Raw genomic sequence first — 17,092 nt, 5'->3', positions numbered from 1 at the left:
GAGTTGAGGACGTTGAGGTCGTTGTTCGAACCAGCTATCCCAAAATACGCGTGCCAAATCCAAAGCCGGTAATCAGCTACGGCCTCCAGGATCATCGTGGGATTCTTTCCCTTGTAGCCGGACGTGTAGAACCCCTTCCAGGCTGCGGGACAGTTCTTCCAGTCCCAATGCATACAATCTATGCTGCCTAACATACCCGGGAACCCATGCTGACTCCCGTGCATCCGCAACAGATCTTGGCAGTCTTCGGTGGTAGGCTTTCGCAGATACTGATCACCGAATACTTCTATCATTCCCAGACAAAAATCCTTCAGACATTGCAAGGCAGTCGTCTCACCGATGTGGAGATACTCGTCCCACATGTCTGCCGCGCCTCCGTAGGCCAACTGCCGGATTGCCGCAGTGCACTTTTGAATAGGTGTGTGGCCGGGTCTGCCAGACGCATCGTGTCTGAAGCGGAAATACAGATATCGAGACTCCAAAGCGTTGACAATACGCATAAACAGGTTCCTGGTCATCCTAAAACGACGCCTGAAAATGTTGGCGTTGAACCGAGGCTCCTGTGCGAAGTAGTCTTCGTATAGGCGCTGATGTGCAGCTACGTGATCCCGATCAATCACACTGCGGCGGTGGACCACTGGGGGAGGTCGAGGTATCGCCGGCTGCAAGGCCCTTTCCATCCATTGGTTTATCGCGTTGGTCGTATAGGCGTCCAACGCCTCGGCCATTCGACGTGCGTACTCCTCAGCATCCCCTCCGCTACCACCACTACTACCACCAGCATTACTCATTTTGCGTTGTTGATCTTGAACAGAAATTAAGATAGAGAGAGTACTCGTTAAAACAAGCGGTGCGAATGAAAATGACGAACAAAGCGCGTATATATAGTGTTTCGAAAAAAAAAATTATTTTTTCGCGCTAGACGGTGCGCTGGGCGATCCGGGCGCTACAATAGCGCCGAACGGACCGCCCAGCGCACCGCCCAGCGCCACGCGACCGCCCAGCGCTGCGCGGTTTCTCTCTCCAATCGCCCGCTGGGCGGCTGCAATAGATCGCCCAGCGAACCGCCCAGCGCCGGCGCTCGGCTGGGCGGTCGCTGGGCGCCTATTGTGGATGGCCTAACTGATTTATGGCATCATGACAAAATTCAAACAAAAGTTGATACAAACTTCGAACTCCTACTGATAGGTGTTAAAAGTTATAGCTCTAGCCTTGACAGGGTAGTGTTCATTGGCGGATCCAGGTGGGGTCGCGCGGGGTCGGCCGACCCCACCGGCGGTTCACCGAACACTGTCGGAAAACATCACCTTCGACCTTTGACCTGGTGCAGTTCCGTCTCCGACCCCACGGCCAACTTCAACTCTACCCGAAGCCTTCCGCCTTTTCCAAAAACTAAGAGGAGAAAGGAACAACACTAATAAGAATAGAGTAGAGATAGATAAGGGGAGGGGTTGCAGAAGAAGCTGATGTATTCTCAACGAAGAAGATGAACATAGAGGTTAATATTGATTTTTGGGCTGAGGAGTGGTTAATACTCCTATTGATTGTTGGGTTAGAAAATCTATAAGTAAAAAATCTAATTGATTGCCTCTGGTCACTCGCCGCTAATACTGCTTTTTCATTTAATTCGCCTGCCAATAATTTTCTAAGCCATGTAGTATTAACTTTTTTTCTCCTTAATTTTCCCACAAATTTACATAAATTCCTAATTTATTTAAGTTTATTAGTTAAAAAAATCAGTCAATACTGTCCTTTTTAAATAATTTTATCTTTATTACAAGAGTTGCAACTTTCTTTATAAATAAAAATTCTATATTTCTACCCAATTATTATTTTGATTAAAAAGAAAGTTATAGTAGGAGACTAAGATTAAGATTTTTGAGGGGCATAGGCTTTGCACAAAAAAAACTGGTGCGTTATTGATATTCTTTTAATCATGTTTTATTATTTTTTTACTTTTATTTTGTTTATTTGACCTAATTTTTATGAATATAATAATTATATACTTATGTTTTTTTATTATTGATTTTAATTACCATCCATATTTGATAAATTTATTTTAAAAATATCTTGAGTTTGTATCTGTTCTCATGAGTTTTATCTGTTCTTCTGGTGCTAATGTTGAACACAATCAACGACTGGAAGATATGTTTGCAATTATTTCCAATGATAAAATTTCGGCCAGCTTCAAAATATGAATATTCGTAAAAGTTAAAAATATGAACTCGTAAAAGTCAACTATCGTGATAAAACAAAGATAATTTTATTTGTAATGTATTTTTATAATATATATATATATAATATTATTATATTAATTATCTCGCCCGACCCCACGATTTTTAAATCCTGGATCCGCCCATGGTAGTGTTCACCCCAAGGTAAAAGCTAAGTTGAGAGATGTTAACAGAATAAGAGCAACTTCATTTCCATCTCTGCACTGCAATGGTTGGAATAATGTGGTTGAAAAACAAGAAATTCAACTTAGCAGGAAGCTTGTGGCGTCTCCATGAAAAGGTACTGCAACAGAAAAAAATTTCTCAGACCAAGCATACACATACTACTTAAATCAATCATCATAATCTTTTTTGTTCCTTTTTATTACCTCCAAGGATTTTCCTGAATTTTCAAACTCGAGCATGCTGAGAGCAACTTCACAGCTCTGTGAGACGATGGGCTCGGGGTCCTTGGCAAATTCCTCAAGCAGAGCAATCGATTCTTCATCTACAACATAAAAACTGTGTGAACACGAACACAGACAAATTGAAATGCGAAACAGAAAGCTGGTGGGCTCGGTGTTTGTGCTGAAGCGAAGCAGTCTATATAAAGATTTAATTTTTTTTTTGGTAATGAAATCCACATGTTTGTAAACAGATTGTAAATCAATATAGCTTCTATATAAGCATGCAAATTAAAATATAGAGAAGCTGAACCTGCAATAGAACCAAGAGCCTCTGCTGCTTCGTGTCGAACCATAGGATGTTCATTTACATCTCTTAGAACCTGTGAAAGTGCATCTGAAGCTTTCTTGTTCTGCAGTTGGCCCAAGACATAAGCAACCTGGACTCAACCAAAATCAAATAGTTACAAAGGAATTATTCCAAGTCACCTCACATCGAATTTCATGTCAGTTGACAGCATGATCTACGGGACAACAAACTCAACGATTAACCAGAAAATATAAACAAACCTCATGCCGCAGTAGAGCACTATCGGCACCTAAAGACTCCACGATAGCAGAAACAGCTTCGTCTCTCCCAAGGTTTCTAAGAGCAAAAAGAGCAGCAAACCGCTCGTACATGCCCTTGTCTTCATTCAGTAGAACTTCCCTATAAAGTAAAGAAGTTGATAAAGCAACCAAATGATATAAAAACATAAACTTATGGTATTTCTGTAAAATAACTACCTGAGTTCTTCTACAGAAGAGCACGCAGCAGGGTCCACTGACAAGAAAGGGGATGTCTCAGTCACAGAAGTATTCTTCAGCCCATCAATTCGACTCAGAGCTAGTTCACACGTCTCTCTAACTTCCTGAGCTGGATCTGAAACCAAACTTTTCTTAAGAAGTGGGGCATTACGTTCTAAACCAATCGCACCAAGAGCTTCTGCAGCCTGATTATTTACAAATTCACAAATTATGAGACACCGCTTGATATGCTTGAATACAAAATCAAGATTCAAAAGCACATACCTCGTGGCGCACAATGGGATGCAACGAAAGATCATTTAAAACAGCTTGTAATGCAGGGATAGCTTCAGCATCTTGCATTTGACCAAAGCAAATGCCGCCTCATGTGCGAGCAGGTTTGAAGTGTCCCTAGTTGCTGAAGTAGAGTTTACATCAAACTAGTTTAATGAGGCCGGTTTTTTCAGTGTCGAGCAAGAGAGACTAAACGAATGTAACAACCATCCAGGACCAGATGAAATTTATAGCATTTTATCAAACTATATTCTATATTTCATTTACTAAACGAAAGTAAACTGTCATGCAAAAGGACTATTAAACAAATTTTTCCAATTCTAAACTCGCATCAAGCATCTGAAAAGCTGCAGCTTCTCGAACGAAAGAAGGCTTAATGTTTCCATGTTCATATTTATGGTGGAAGCATACTTCACTTAAGAAGAGCATACAGACTAACAAGGTATTGTTTCCCAGAAGTTTCACGCTGAAATAACGCATGCAGTTAAACACTACAAATCAAAAACCTTTGCTTAAAAAGAACAAAGAAAACCCCACAGAACATTTGTAAGTTGATATATGTAAGATACCTTGGATGAGAGCATTACGGGGTGCAACGCCATGTAGGTTGCGGAGTGAAAATAGGACTCTAAACAGCTCGGAGATGGGCTGCTTTTCGTCCAACAACCGTTTGCAGAGAAACTTCTCTGTTTCCGGCAGCACTTTGAATGAACGTTCAGTATCCATTTGGAAATTTTAACGCCAAGAATTGATTATGATTCAATCCTAAACCAAACTCAAAACAACAAATTACTAAAAGTCAACCCAAATCCAACAGAAACAAGAATCTGAAATCCAAAAATTCTAAACTCAATTCTTTTAAAACTATTGCAATTGTCACAAAATATAAATATCATTACATTCATTATAATCAACCAAGACAAATACCATATCATAGCATCCAATCTACATAAATAGATAGAGGAAGACTTTTCTGAGTTATTACACTAATGCCATTTTGGCGGGAAAGCTCATGGAATCATATAAGAGCTTATATTAGTACTTCACTAATGCATATTATAAAATTCTAAGATAAGCTTGTGTTATAAGCTGACAAAAAAATTTAATTGCCTATAGATTAATATAGAGCTGACAATTGGACAATATCTTGCTGCAATATAAGGAAAACAAAAACTCCACATGAAGAAGAACGGCAACTAGATGAAGTACAAAATATAAAAAGTACAGACATGGGAATGAAATATCCAAGACATGCAATATCCATGAGCATCTAGCTGGAAAAAAAAATTACAGCATGGAATTAGGTAAGAATATGTATTAACAGCAGATTAATTGGTGCAGACAAAACCTCAGCAAAAAGCCAATTAATATAGTTATAAGTATCTGGAGGAATCCCAATTCGAACTGTTGTAAAATTTTATTGGCATGAACTCTTGAAACAAGTTTGAGCATCACATAATCCAATCCCAATTCAAACTCATCCCCAAATGACTATGAAATGCTCCTTGTGAATTAAAGACAAAAATTCTACAATACAAATTTGAGCATCGTAAAGCCAAGTAGTATGAAATACTCCTCCCGATTCAAGTCATAAAACAAACCTTCTCCTACTTTAATCTTTCAATTTAATGTTAGAATATAAGAGGTAGTATAAAAAATTCATACCAATTTAAAGCTTCAAGCTGGAAGATGGAGAAGTGATAGGGGATGAGACATAGGCGTGGCCGGATGGAGTTGGACAAGTCCGGCGCCGCGATGGAGGACCAATTCAGAAATTAGGACAATAAACTAGAATAAATTTATGAGTTCTAAGAAATTGAATTTGTAGCAAATTAAACGCTACTTTTTATATTTTCCGGACTAGATTCTGATCTTGGCACTCAAGCTTAATTTTTATCACAAAAAGCGTTCAAATTTTAAATTTTGAAAATTTATGGATGATTATTAATTTATTTTAACAATCAACATAAAACTTCTACACTGCTCGGTAAAATATGAGTTTAAAATTTCTTGGATTTCTTAGTAGTTTTGCCTAACTTTCCTCCGCTCTTATCATTTACAGACACAAAGAAGTGCGGATTTGAAATAAATTGTTAAAATTAGCAGTAATTGTGTATGTAAATTAGTATACAGTCAGTGATATTCTAAATAGAAAACGATAGTTGGAAATGAAACAGTTAAAATAATCCTGGGAATTCCCTTTATTGACTTAATACAAGTTGGTCTTGTTAGGCTTCTGCCGTTGTATCCGAAACCAAATGGTAGTTGCATAGTAGGTCAGAAAATCCAAACATGTTGGTTCATCAAACTTCTCTCTCACTTTCTATCTCTTTAAATCTTAAATCTTTCCCATATCTTCATCCAAAACAAAGAAAAAAACGTAGCCTAATTCAAGAATATGACTACGCCGAAACTCAGAACATTCCTTTCGATCTTCCTAACGTTGTTTCTTGTCCATGGACGATGCTGCAATTGCAAGGTAGTTCAGTTCATTTTCGGCGACTCCCTCTCTGACGTCGGCAACAACAACTATCTCTCCAAAAGCCTCGCCCGGGCGAGCCTACCGTGGTATGGCATAGATTTCGGCGATGGATTGCCTAATGGGAGATTCTCAAATGGCCGTACCGTCGCTGATATAATTGGTAAATCATATTTTCTCAGTATGTACATGTAATAGAATTACATACATACTTAATTAATACATGTCTGTTTCGTGAATTTCCCAGGTGATAAGATGGGGCTGCCTAGGCCTCCTGCTTTCCTAGACCCGAATCTGAATGAAGATACCATACTCGCGAATGGAGTGAACTATGCTTCCGGAGGTGGTGGCATACTTAATGAGACTGGATCATACTTTGTGAGTATGACCGCACATTATTTATAGGTCCGAGTCTGTCACACTTTATCTGAAATAGACCTATGATATTCGTCTTTTGTCTGTTTCAGGTTCAAAGATTCGGGTTGTACAAGCAAATAGAGTTGTTTCAAGGGACTCAGGATTTGATAATTGGCAAAGTAGGTGAGACGGAGGCCGGGAAATTCTTCCAAGAAGCGCGATATGTGGTCGCCCTTGGCAGCAACGACTTCATCAACAACTACTTAATGCCCGTCTACAAGGATTCGTGGAGCTACAACGATGATACCTTCATTCAGTATCTCACTGAGACACTAGAAAACCAACTAAATGTAAGTACGATCACTTCACTCGGTATAACTAATGCTCTTTCCGTCCCACGAGACTCACACTTTTCTTTTTTTATCGTAAATTAAAGATTGGATAATTAGTGTAATTAAATTAGTATTCTAAGTGTAATAAAGGATCACTTAATTAACTCTAATATCTTAATTAAATACTCTAATTCTTACTTAATACTCCCTCCGCCCCTCTGTAGTAGAGACATTTCTTTTTGACACGAGATTTAAGAAAAATTATTTTAAATGAGTTAAGTAAAAGAAGAATAAAGTAGAAAGGAAAAAGGTAGAGAGGTGAAGATAGAGTAAAGTACTTTTTGCCAAAAAAGGAAATGACTCAACTACAGTGGGACAATCCAAAAATGAATACACCTCAACTACAGAGGGACGGAGGGAATATTAAAATAGTTGAGATGATCCGGAAAAAAAAGTGTGAGAGGCTTGGGACATATGTAGTATATCTTATTCTAACTCGACCTTTACAATCATTTTTAAATCCGAAGTTGCTACACTCCTTGGGAGCGCAAAACATGATGGTGTTCGGGTTGGGGCCGATGGGGTGCATCCCGCTTCAGAGAGTGCTGAGCACGACGGGGGGATGCCAGGACAGGACAAACAAACTAGCCCTAGGCTTCAATGAGGCAACTAGCAAGCTAGTGACCAAATTGTCAACCACTTTGCCTAATGCAACCATTAGGTTTGGGGATGCATACGACGTTGTCAACGATCTCATCTCCAATCCCGGAAAATACGGTAAGAATTATTATCTTACCATTTTGGTTCTAACTTCTAAGCATACTTTATTAACATGGGATGAAATTTCAGGATTCAGCAACTCGGACTCCCCGTGCTGCTCGTTCGGGAAGATCCGGCCAGCGCTGACGTGCGTTCCAGCGTCGACGCTGTGCAAGGATAGGAGCAAGTACGTGTTTTGGGATGAATACCATCCATCAGATAGTGCTAATGAGCTCATTGCTATAGAGATGATTAAGAAACTAGGATTTAAGCCTATAAATGGCACCAATTCGCCTTCCCCTGCGTCTCCATCTGCCCATGGAGATTAGATTTTTGTTACTTCTCTGTCAAATTTTAGGCTGTGTGTGATGTACATTTTTCTTCCTATGAAATGAAACTATGTTTTGAACATGATTATATAGTATATTTGTTGCTTTTGTGAGTGTGTATAGTTATTTTTTGTTAGAAGATCATGGAATACAAGTGATGAAGGAATTAAAAAAGATAATTCAAGATTTTCGTTTTTTAATCGAAACATGTTATATATGTGATTTGTTGTATTTGTTACTCAATTAAGCCACCTTCGACATTCGAGTGAATGAACCTGACACAATACCGTAGCCTTGAACAGTGACGGATTCAAGAGTTTTAATTTGAGTTTATTAAGTTATAATATATTTATACATTATTTCACATATAATTTGTTATAATATATTTATATAGTATTATTTAGTTTGTTAAGTGAATAGAGAATGTGAATAAAATAGAGAAATTGATGTTTGTGTATTACGGTTTGAATGTTTATTTTCCTGTATTACAACTTGCTGCTTAATGGGCCAATGCTTCACCAATTTATATAAAATGAGTGCAGGCCCAGGCCCTTTTACTTTCTCTTTTCGTCATAATGAAAGATACTTTGATCCATTTTCTTTCTAGAAGTTTAATCAATTGCTATAATGTATGCATCGTTATACTAGTCTAAAACTCTAAATCATATAAAACCACGATGCTCATTCATAATAAACCACGATTTTAATTTTATCCTTCCCTACTCCCTACAAAGTGACATGATGTGTATCAAAATCAAATTTTAATCTTTGTAATAGTCTCCAATATCATTGCATACCAATCATCGATCTCACAATTTTGTTACATACAGGGACGGATCCAATACATTGGCAGGTGGGGCATATACTCCTCCTTAAATTTTCCTACATACATATACATATCTATGATTTTTGCTAATTTACACCCTTGATTCATTAAATTTACACCCTTGATTCATTAAATGCCCCTTCTTAATTCTTCTAAACTTTCCCTATATATATTTTTGCCCCTCTTGAAATTATTTTCTGGCTCCGTCGTTACCTACTTCACATATTTGCATTATAGTATTTGTAAGTAGAAAATAAGTAATGCTTTATATATTGGCTGCAACTTCTTTAGTATATCTAGTATCTAGTGGACAACAACACTACGATAGGGGGAGAATTCTTTTTTACTTCACTTCTGAATGTGTTAATTAAGTTTTGTTGAGACACGTGGCGATCTGTAAAAGGTGTATGAGAGTTATTAAAGTTAGAATTCTGATTAATTTAGTCTAATCTGGGTTTGTTATTTATTCCCTCTCAAAACGATTGACTAATTATTTTTATCCACGTTTCACCAGCTCACGTTTCCACCTTACAAAGGATAAAATAAAACATTAAATCTTGATGAATATTGTTAGGTTCCAAATATAAAAGCGATAGAGTTTGCATAAATATATACCACATGCATGATATGAAAAGGTAAAACGTACTGTATCTCTCTTTTTTCAGATCCTATATTCTTTTATTTTCTCTCATAAAGACTATATTTTATATTCTTTTATCTTCGCTCGAAAATATTTTATTTCAGCAAATTATTCTATTCTCATATTTATTTTAGATGGGCTATTAACCAATTAATTGATATGTCAAACAGTTAATTATTCTATTCTACTTTTTGACACAATACCTCCATTTTATAAAAATAATTTTCTATATTCGCTTTTTTGATTTAGTTTTTTCAGAATTATATTTCATGACTAATATATTGTTCGAGTATTATTTTGTGTGTAGATAAATCAATGAACAACTAATTATGGTGATTCAGCACCCATGGCCACTATGTTTTTATCTTAATCTTTCTCACCGACAAGTTGGTCTATCGCCTTGTCAGCACACAAGGTCAGCTCTCAAATTGAATTTATTAATTTTTCCTTCTTTTATGCATAATTAATTATCATACTTTAATTAAGTAATTTATCCTAATTTAATCTTAGGCCATACGATGAATTGATGTTTTAGTTATTAGCAGCGTCCCAACATTTAGGCCGCGGATGAAGGTCGAAAATGTGAATTGTGACGGATGTGTTTATATAAAGAGCAAATCAATTGAAACAAATATCATTCAAATCTTAAGATTTTGATTATCATTGGATGGTTAAAAAAATCTTAGCCAATATAAGCCAATCATAAGACTCCACGTCATCCAACACTCTGTATTTATGCAAGTAACATAAAAAATCTCTACACTCAGAAAATATCAGTTTCACGGAGTTTCGGTGCAACTCCGAATCTAGCTTATGTATTTCTCAGTGGTCCCCGCCTACAAAACTTGTGGCTCTAAACTTTCTGCCCCCTTGCCCACGTGGCACCCACGATAATCATTTTCTATAATCTTTTTTTTTCTCATATATAGGAATTGGGGGAGACCAGATATTTGGTTTATCATTGTTTATGGTATAAAAACTGGTAGTAGCTCTCTTTTTGCATACGGATAATGGTATTCATTATTATTTTAATAAAAGTGATATCTTATAAATATTCTGGTGTAGAGAAGACCAATAACTTCTCTTCTATATGGATATACTTCATTTATTCCATTGGGGTTGGGTATTTTCTTCGTAGAGTCACGTTATAGATAAGTCCTCTTCTATATGGATATACTTCCTTTATTCCATTAGGGTTGGGTATTTTCTTCGTACAGTCACATTATAGATAAGTCCTCTTTTATATGGATATACTTCCTTTATTCCATTGGGGTTAGGTATTTTCTTCGTATAGTCACATTACAGTTGGGTCATTCCCTTTTTTTTGCTTACAATAATTTCTTATTTATTTTATGTAAATAAGGTCATTCCCTTTCTCTATAGATTCCAATTTAGGAGTAATTAGAGATTAGAAACTCTACTGTTAAAAGTCTAAAACGGTTCACATGATAGTTTTGGGATGGAACATTAGTGTTTATATGCTTTAAAATTTAGTTTGACGGCGCATCTGTGTGGATATTATATCAATGAGTAGAGATTTTTAACACTTATTTATCTCATCTACGTTGTATAATACACTCTTGAAGTGTTAAGCAGAGAAAGTGAATAAAACAAATGTAATCCTCAATTACATATAATTAAGCTATGGTTTAGTCTAATTACATGTGTCAAAGTAGTTCCATAGCAAGCTAGTTAAAGACATGCTTATTTCGGAGTATATGATTCGCTTTCCCATATATTTACTTTTTGTATTCATAAAATTTCTATCTTTCGATTGCAAACCTATATTGCTCAGAACACTCTTCGAACTTTTTTTAAAAAAAACATGGGTATTTTATATTAAAAGAACCATTGTTAATCATCGTATGATTAAAAGTTGTGCTATTTGGAACAATTAACCCTCAAACTTACACTGAAATTTGAGGAGTATAAAATAGTACTACATTAATAAAGTCGAAAAATTCGTGTGTTCCGACCCCACCAAAGTAGGGCTCAAAATTTAGTTGGGGTGTGGAAGGGAAGGGGTATTTGATTTTAGGATACCAATTTATTCATTAAAAACTTAAGCATTGCCAACACAGCCTTCTTGTTATCTTTTTCTTCTTTGTTATTCATTTCTCCCATTTGTTATCTTTTTCTTATTTCTTGTTCATTTTCAAGATTTTGTTGACCAAATATGAAGGAGCCGGAGATCAAGCTCTTTGGCCGCAAGATCGTCTTACCGGAAAACGCCGGAGCTGTCGCAGCCACCGACGGCAACGGCGACGTAGACCGCTGCTTGGAAGAGCTTCATGATGAAAAGCAACTGCATGCTCATGAGGTAATCAATGACTCTCAAATTTCTCACACTGACACAAACCAATCATATAATATATTCAGATTTTGAGGTGTTTTTTGAAATTTAAATCACCCCAGATGCATAGACATTCACAACATAAATTTCTGCAAATAAAATCTGTGTTTCTAAATATGATTACACAACCTAATTATACTTAATTTTGATTTGGGAATTTTGGAGTTTTCTTCATTATAAATGTACCTTTTTTAGAAAAAGAACCATGACTAGCTTTTTTAGGATGTTAGCAATAGTTTAACATTTTTCCAATTCTTTCTGATTGAATCCTATCTTCTCTCTTCGATTAATCATAACTTGAGAGTTTTTATTTTTATTTTCGTGGTGGGTATTTTTTCATGTTTTCTCCGCCTCAAATTTTAATTGATTAAAGAATTTGATCCCCTGCATCCTGCTGCTCTAGAAGTATTTGATTCTGCTTTGATTTTCTTCTTTTTCAAATCCTTTTGGAACCATTGGTTAGCTTAAAAGGTGATCTGGAAAGTTCCAAAACACTTTCTCTAACATATTCGGATTCCTAGGTTGTTGTCTCACCAAATTGGAAGTATAATCTTTTTCCTAATTGGCTAAACTAAATGCTCCACAATTTTTATTATTTTTGTAATATAGATCCTGAGATAAGTATCTTTGTTCAATCCAAATTATTTAGGATCAGGAATTAGAAGAGTGTGAAACTAGGGATCAAAATGTAGAGGAGCCATCTGTCGCCGGCGTGTCGGGAAACGAGGAAGCCGATGCGGGCAACGGGCAGCAGAAGGAGGCTCTGAAGAAGCCGGACAAGATCCTGCCCTGCCCTCGTTGCAATAGCATGGACACCAAGTTTTGCTATTACAACAACTACAATGTTAAACAGCCTCGCCATTTTTGCAAGAGCTGCCAGAGGTATTGGACCGCCGGCGGCACCATGAGGAACGTTGCGGTAGGGGCTGGCCGCCGCAAGAACAAGAATTCGGCCTCCAAGGCTAGGGTGGATTCGTTTTTTGGGCCGAACGCCACTGTCCTCTCCTTCAGCCCTGATGCTACCTTATGTGAGTCCATGGCCTCGGTTGTGAATCTTTCGGATAAGAGAGCTCCCGATGAGATTACAAACGATAAGAATGATCGTTCGATGAGATCATCCGTTACAATATCCAGTTCTGTGCCACAAGTGGTCCAGAATGGCCTACCACAACTCGTCGTGCCTAATTTGAATGGCGCTCCGTTTCCTATTCCTTACATCCCGGGAGTGGCCTGGCCGATTCCTTGGAATCCCGCCCTACCCTTCCCGGCAATTTGCCCCCCGGGCTACCCAATGCCGGTCTATCCTGCACCGTATTGGAATTGTGGCACGCCTAATCCTTGGGACGTGTCGTGGGTGCCAACAACCCCTCCGGCTACAAACCAAACGACTAGTACCTCCGGCCCCAACTCTCCACTAGGTAAACATTCGAGAAATGGCGAATTGCTTAAGCCAAGCAATTCGCCAGGGCTCGAGCTTTCTGAGTTGAGGGATTCAGAAAGCTCGATCTTGGTTCCTAAAACACTGAGGATCGATGATCCAGAGGAGGCTGCAAAGAGTTCTATATGGGAAACACTCGGGATCAAGTATGATTCGGTTAGTAGGGAAGGTTTGTTCAAGGCCTTGCAACCAAAGGGCGACGAGAAAAAGCTAATGATCTCTACCTCACCGGCACTGCAAGCCAATCCGGCTGCCTTGTCGCGTTCCATTACCTTCCAAGAGGGGGCCTAACGTCGTCATCTACATAACAGTCGCCTAGTGAGTTTGGTAATGTACACTGGGAGATTGTTTTGCAGGACATATCAAAATGTCGATTTTCTTGCAAGATTTCTCCCTTGGAAGAGTGCTGATTTTTTTCTTCTTCAAATTCCACCTTTTCTTGTTGTAACGTTGGTGCACTTCATTGTTTACGTATGATTAGTGTGAATTTATGTACAAAAATTTGTAGAGAGTGCAAATGGGGAGAGTGATAATAAGTGTCGAAATGTGTAGATGCAAATGATAAAACAATGGTAGTACCTAATTTTATTTTTTAAAACAAAAGGGATCCCTTTTTCCATTTTCTTGTGATCTTTCAACATAAAAGATTTTTCCTTCTGCAACTAATTTCCAATTGAGTTCTGGATTTTAGCAAAAAAGCAAGAATCTGAAAAAGATTATTACTACTTTTTATAGTAGAGAGAAAGAAAGATAATCCTATCTATGTACATCCAACCAAAAGGGTGAAACCAAGATAGAAAGAAAATCTATACTAATTGACCCCATCGTCCTATCTAAAAATTATTGTATTTTTGTTTGAATTTTCAACATGCACATGAAATGATACTCAAATGAAAAGCCGAAAATATTTTGTGCTGTTATTTATCAGTTCATGATAATGGATAATTAAGATAATTACTTTACACGGTTGGCAACCAAGCCACCTAAAGGGGTCTTTTTCCTAGATGGCTTTGTGATGTTAACATTTGCGAGTTTTCAATAAATCAATAAATAGTACTAGTAATAACGAATAAATTAAATGTACTGTTTAGGCTTTTTGGGAGAGAAAAGAAAACATGTGAACTGGCTGCATCAGAAAGTTGGGATATTATTCTTGTTGAGCAAATGTAGACCATTTGTATTACACTAATTGTCGTGTATAGGGTCCACAAAATTCCCACCTTCATAAAATGTAAATAACTTATTGTGCCATTTCACATTTTCAATAACTTTTTAAGGTATATATGTATCTTAAAACTAAAAAACGTAAGCGAATTATGGTGGAGTATCTCTCAAATTTGTGACTTAGTCTGGATTATACATGAAACAACTCATTTCCACACTATAATCCTTAAATTCTGACATTGAATAATAGTATGTGTCTAATAGGATAAAATACATTTTGTAGATATTTCAATGAAGAATAACCTGCTATAGGAAATTAACATAAATCTTAAACTTTGTACTAACTTTTAAGATTACTTTTAAAATTCGCCCAAAGTTTATGGTTTTAAGACAATTAGTATGTTTTTTTTTAACGCCCAAAGTTTATGGTTTTAAGACAAATAGTATGCTTTTCTTTAACTATATTAGAGATGCCCAAGGTTTTCGGTTCGGGCGGTTAACCGCGGAACCATAATCGGCTGTTCCGGTTCCTAACCGGAACCGTGAGATTTAAATCGAACTAAAACCGTGGTTCGGTCACTTTTGGAACCGTGGTTCGGTTCAGGTTTCAAAATTTCGGAACCGAAACCGTGCCGGAACTGCTGGTTCCGGGCGGTTTAAGACCGGAACCGCAAAAAACCACCGAAAAACCGTGAAACCATGCCGAAACCGCCGGAAACCTGGCTGTTCGGAATCGTGAAAAACCGTAAAAAAGGAAGTAACCGTAACCGTAACCGCGAAACACCCCCGCGGTTCGGTTCCGGTTCAACAATATCCAAAAACGGAACCGGAGGTTCCGGAACCGTGGGCATCGTCTAGATGTAAACTATCTAGACCAATATGGTTTCGAAGACCAATAAGCCCATAGTTTTCTAGTATTTTCTATTTTGGACAATTAACTTAGTCTAGTGTCACCAACGCTATCCACCTAGCAATAGGAATGTTAGTGTATTGAGCTGATCAAGATCAAGACTCATTTTTGGAGAAAGCACTTCCAGAAACTAGCCGTTGGACTCAAACCGGAAGTGACCGTTGGATTGGCGGTTATAACAGAATTTGGGAAGAGGCTAGCGGTTGAGCTGAATTGATCGAGCTTAACTTCATTTAAGAAGCAACGATTCTTCCATTCAGAAAGGAACAACAAAATTCCAGAGAGATCGAGTGAAGAAGAGAGATTTCCAGCTGTGCATTTGTGCTCTCGGAGCAGGCTGACTTCGAGCAAGTTGAGAATATTTTCACCTGTAAATCTCCGAGGGAATAGAGCGTTCTTGTAAATCTTTCATTGAGTGATCAATAAATACATACACTAGTTTCCTGCCCGTGGACGTAGGCCTAGAGCCGAACCACGTAATCGCTGTGTTTTCTTCTCTTGTTGTTTATCATTTAATCGTGCAATTGGTGTTTCACAACTACTCGGTTGATATTCACAAGGAAAAATGCAAGAAGCTTGCCACTATATATTAGTACTCCATAACTCGTAGTAAAATTCTAATATAAACTCAAAATAATAATAATAATAATAATAATAATAATAATTATTATTATTATTATTATTATTATTATTATTATGTCAAGTGACAAATTATGAATTCTTGCATTTCTCCTAGCTTCATGGTTAACTGTGTTGTTCTATAATTGTAAATTTATTATCTAGGATATGTTCATTACTTATACTTTGTATAGTAATTAGTTAGGAGTACTATTCTATTAAATGTAAATATAATTTGTAAATATTTAACGTAAGTGTCGAGTTCATTTGTGTCAATGCTACTAACATTACAAAAAGTCATCCCGAAAATGTTAAGAGTTTCTTTAGTAATTAAAGCTTTGAGTTTTGAAATTCGTAATTTATTTAACAAACATTGTCAATATCATATTCATTATTTTAAAAAATGATCAAAAATCGGAAGTTCAGACAATAAATACTAGAAACATTGGTTAGTTTTCAAAACTGGATCAACGAATATGCCAATCGATCCAGTTAAAAGTTCCAATTTTACAATTACCGATTCCCGATTCTAACAGCCAAGTCGGAGGCAGAGTGTCGGACCATTACTACTGAGAGCGTGCAAAGGACATGACCACTCCAAGGACGGGGTACAACTTGGATCCCGAACTTCCAGGGTCAGACCTCGCTGGAGAAACCGCTGCAGCCACTCGAAGGAGATTGTCATTTGGAGACAGATCAAGGCTTTTACCATGATTCTGCTCCATCTGCTAAGCAATTTATACACACCAAACTAGTTATTCAGTATGTGTCAGAATTTTTTTCCTAGATTTTCTTTTCCCCTTCTATATGTTGTTTGAATTCATTTCCGAATTTTTATTTTTCCCTTCTAATGCCGTGTTTCTAATGAGTTGCTGTGGGTTGTCACATGGCTGTGGCGCACCGTGAATGGCAACCATTATCTGGCATGCGCGTCATCAAACTTTGCCTCCTAGGGTGGAACTGGATGTGCTATCTTGCCAAAGCATATGCATATATTAACATTCAATAAGAAAAGCTGGAAAAACAGTTTTTCTCATTTGGGAATCGTATCCCCTTCATTCTTATCCTCATCTCCCACATACACACCAGCACTTCCAACAAAATCAGGGGAAGAACGCAAACAAAACCACTATTTTCATATGTTCAAACACGGTGTATTAAATTGACAACAAATTAAGGCGATTCTTGCA

At 37.4% G+C, this 17,092-nt stretch overlaps 2 protein-coding genes and 1 pseudogene across 2 annotated transcripts; 2 read left to right on the top strand and 1 right to left on the bottom strand.

Annotated features, from left to right (window-relative positions):
- Window positions 1–2,199: 2,199 nt before the first annotated feature.
- LOC121747212 lies at window positions 2,200–5,616 on the bottom strand (annotated as a pseudogene).
- Window positions 5,617–6,075: 459 nt separating this feature from the next.
- Window positions 6,076–8,035, top strand: LOC121747352 (GDSL esterase/lipase At1g74460-like). The gene is made up of 5 exons (XM_042141390.1): window positions 6,076–6,339; window positions 6,424–6,554; window positions 6,644–6,883; window positions 7,393–7,642; window positions 7,715–8,035. The coding sequence occupies exons 1-5, from the start codon at window positions 6,096–6,098 to the stop codon at window positions 7,951–7,953; spliced, it is 1,104 nt and encodes a 367-aa protein (XP_041997324.1). The 5' UTR covers window positions 6,076–6,095; the 3' UTR covers window positions 7,954–8,035.
- A 3,411-nt stretch (window positions 8,036–11,446) lies between these two features.
- Window positions 11,447–13,813, top strand: LOC121748918 (cyclic dof factor 1-like). Its single transcript, XM_042143493.1, has 2 exons — window positions 11,447–11,739; window positions 12,422–13,813. The coding sequence occupies exons 1-2, from the start codon at window positions 11,596–11,598 to the stop codon at window positions 13,499–13,501; spliced, it is 1,224 nt and encodes a 407-aa protein (XP_041999427.1). The 5' UTR covers window positions 11,447–11,595; the 3' UTR covers window positions 13,502–13,813.
- The last annotated feature ends 3,279 nt before the right edge of the window (window positions 13,814–17,092 follow it).

Source organism: Salvia splendens, chromosome 9 (genome assembly GCF_004379255.2).
Source record: "Salvia splendens isolate huo1 chromosome 9, SspV2, whole genome shotgun sequence".
Lineage (NCBI taxonomy): Eukaryota > Viridiplantae > Streptophyta > Magnoliopsida > Lamiales > Lamiaceae > Salvia > Salvia splendens.
Note: the sequence above shows the minus strand (reverse complement) of the source record. Positions and strands in the feature narration are given on the sequence as shown.

Excerpts from the sequence above, each read along its gene's own strand:
- LOC121748918 (XM_042143493.1), top strand. The coding sequence starts at position 11,596 with ATGAAGGAGCCGGAGATCAAGCTCTTTGGCCGCAAGATCGTCTTACCG. Across the intron at positions 11,740-12,421 it reads AGCAACTGCATGCTCATGAG|GATCAGGAATTAGAAGAGTG; the intron begins GTAATCAATGAC and ends CAAATTATTTAG.
- LOC121747352 (XM_042141390.1), top strand. The coding sequence starts at position 6,096 with ATGACTACGCCGAAACTCAGAACATTCCTTTCGATCTTCCTAACGTTG. Across the intron at positions 6,340-6,423 it reads TACCGTCGCTGATATAATTG|GTGATAAGATGGGGCTGCCT; the intron begins GTAAATCATATT and ends TGAATTTCCCAG. Across the intron at positions 6,555-6,643 it reads ATGAGACTGGATCATACTTT|GTTCAAAGATTCGGGTTGTA; the intron begins GTGAGTATGACC and ends TGTCTGTTTCAG.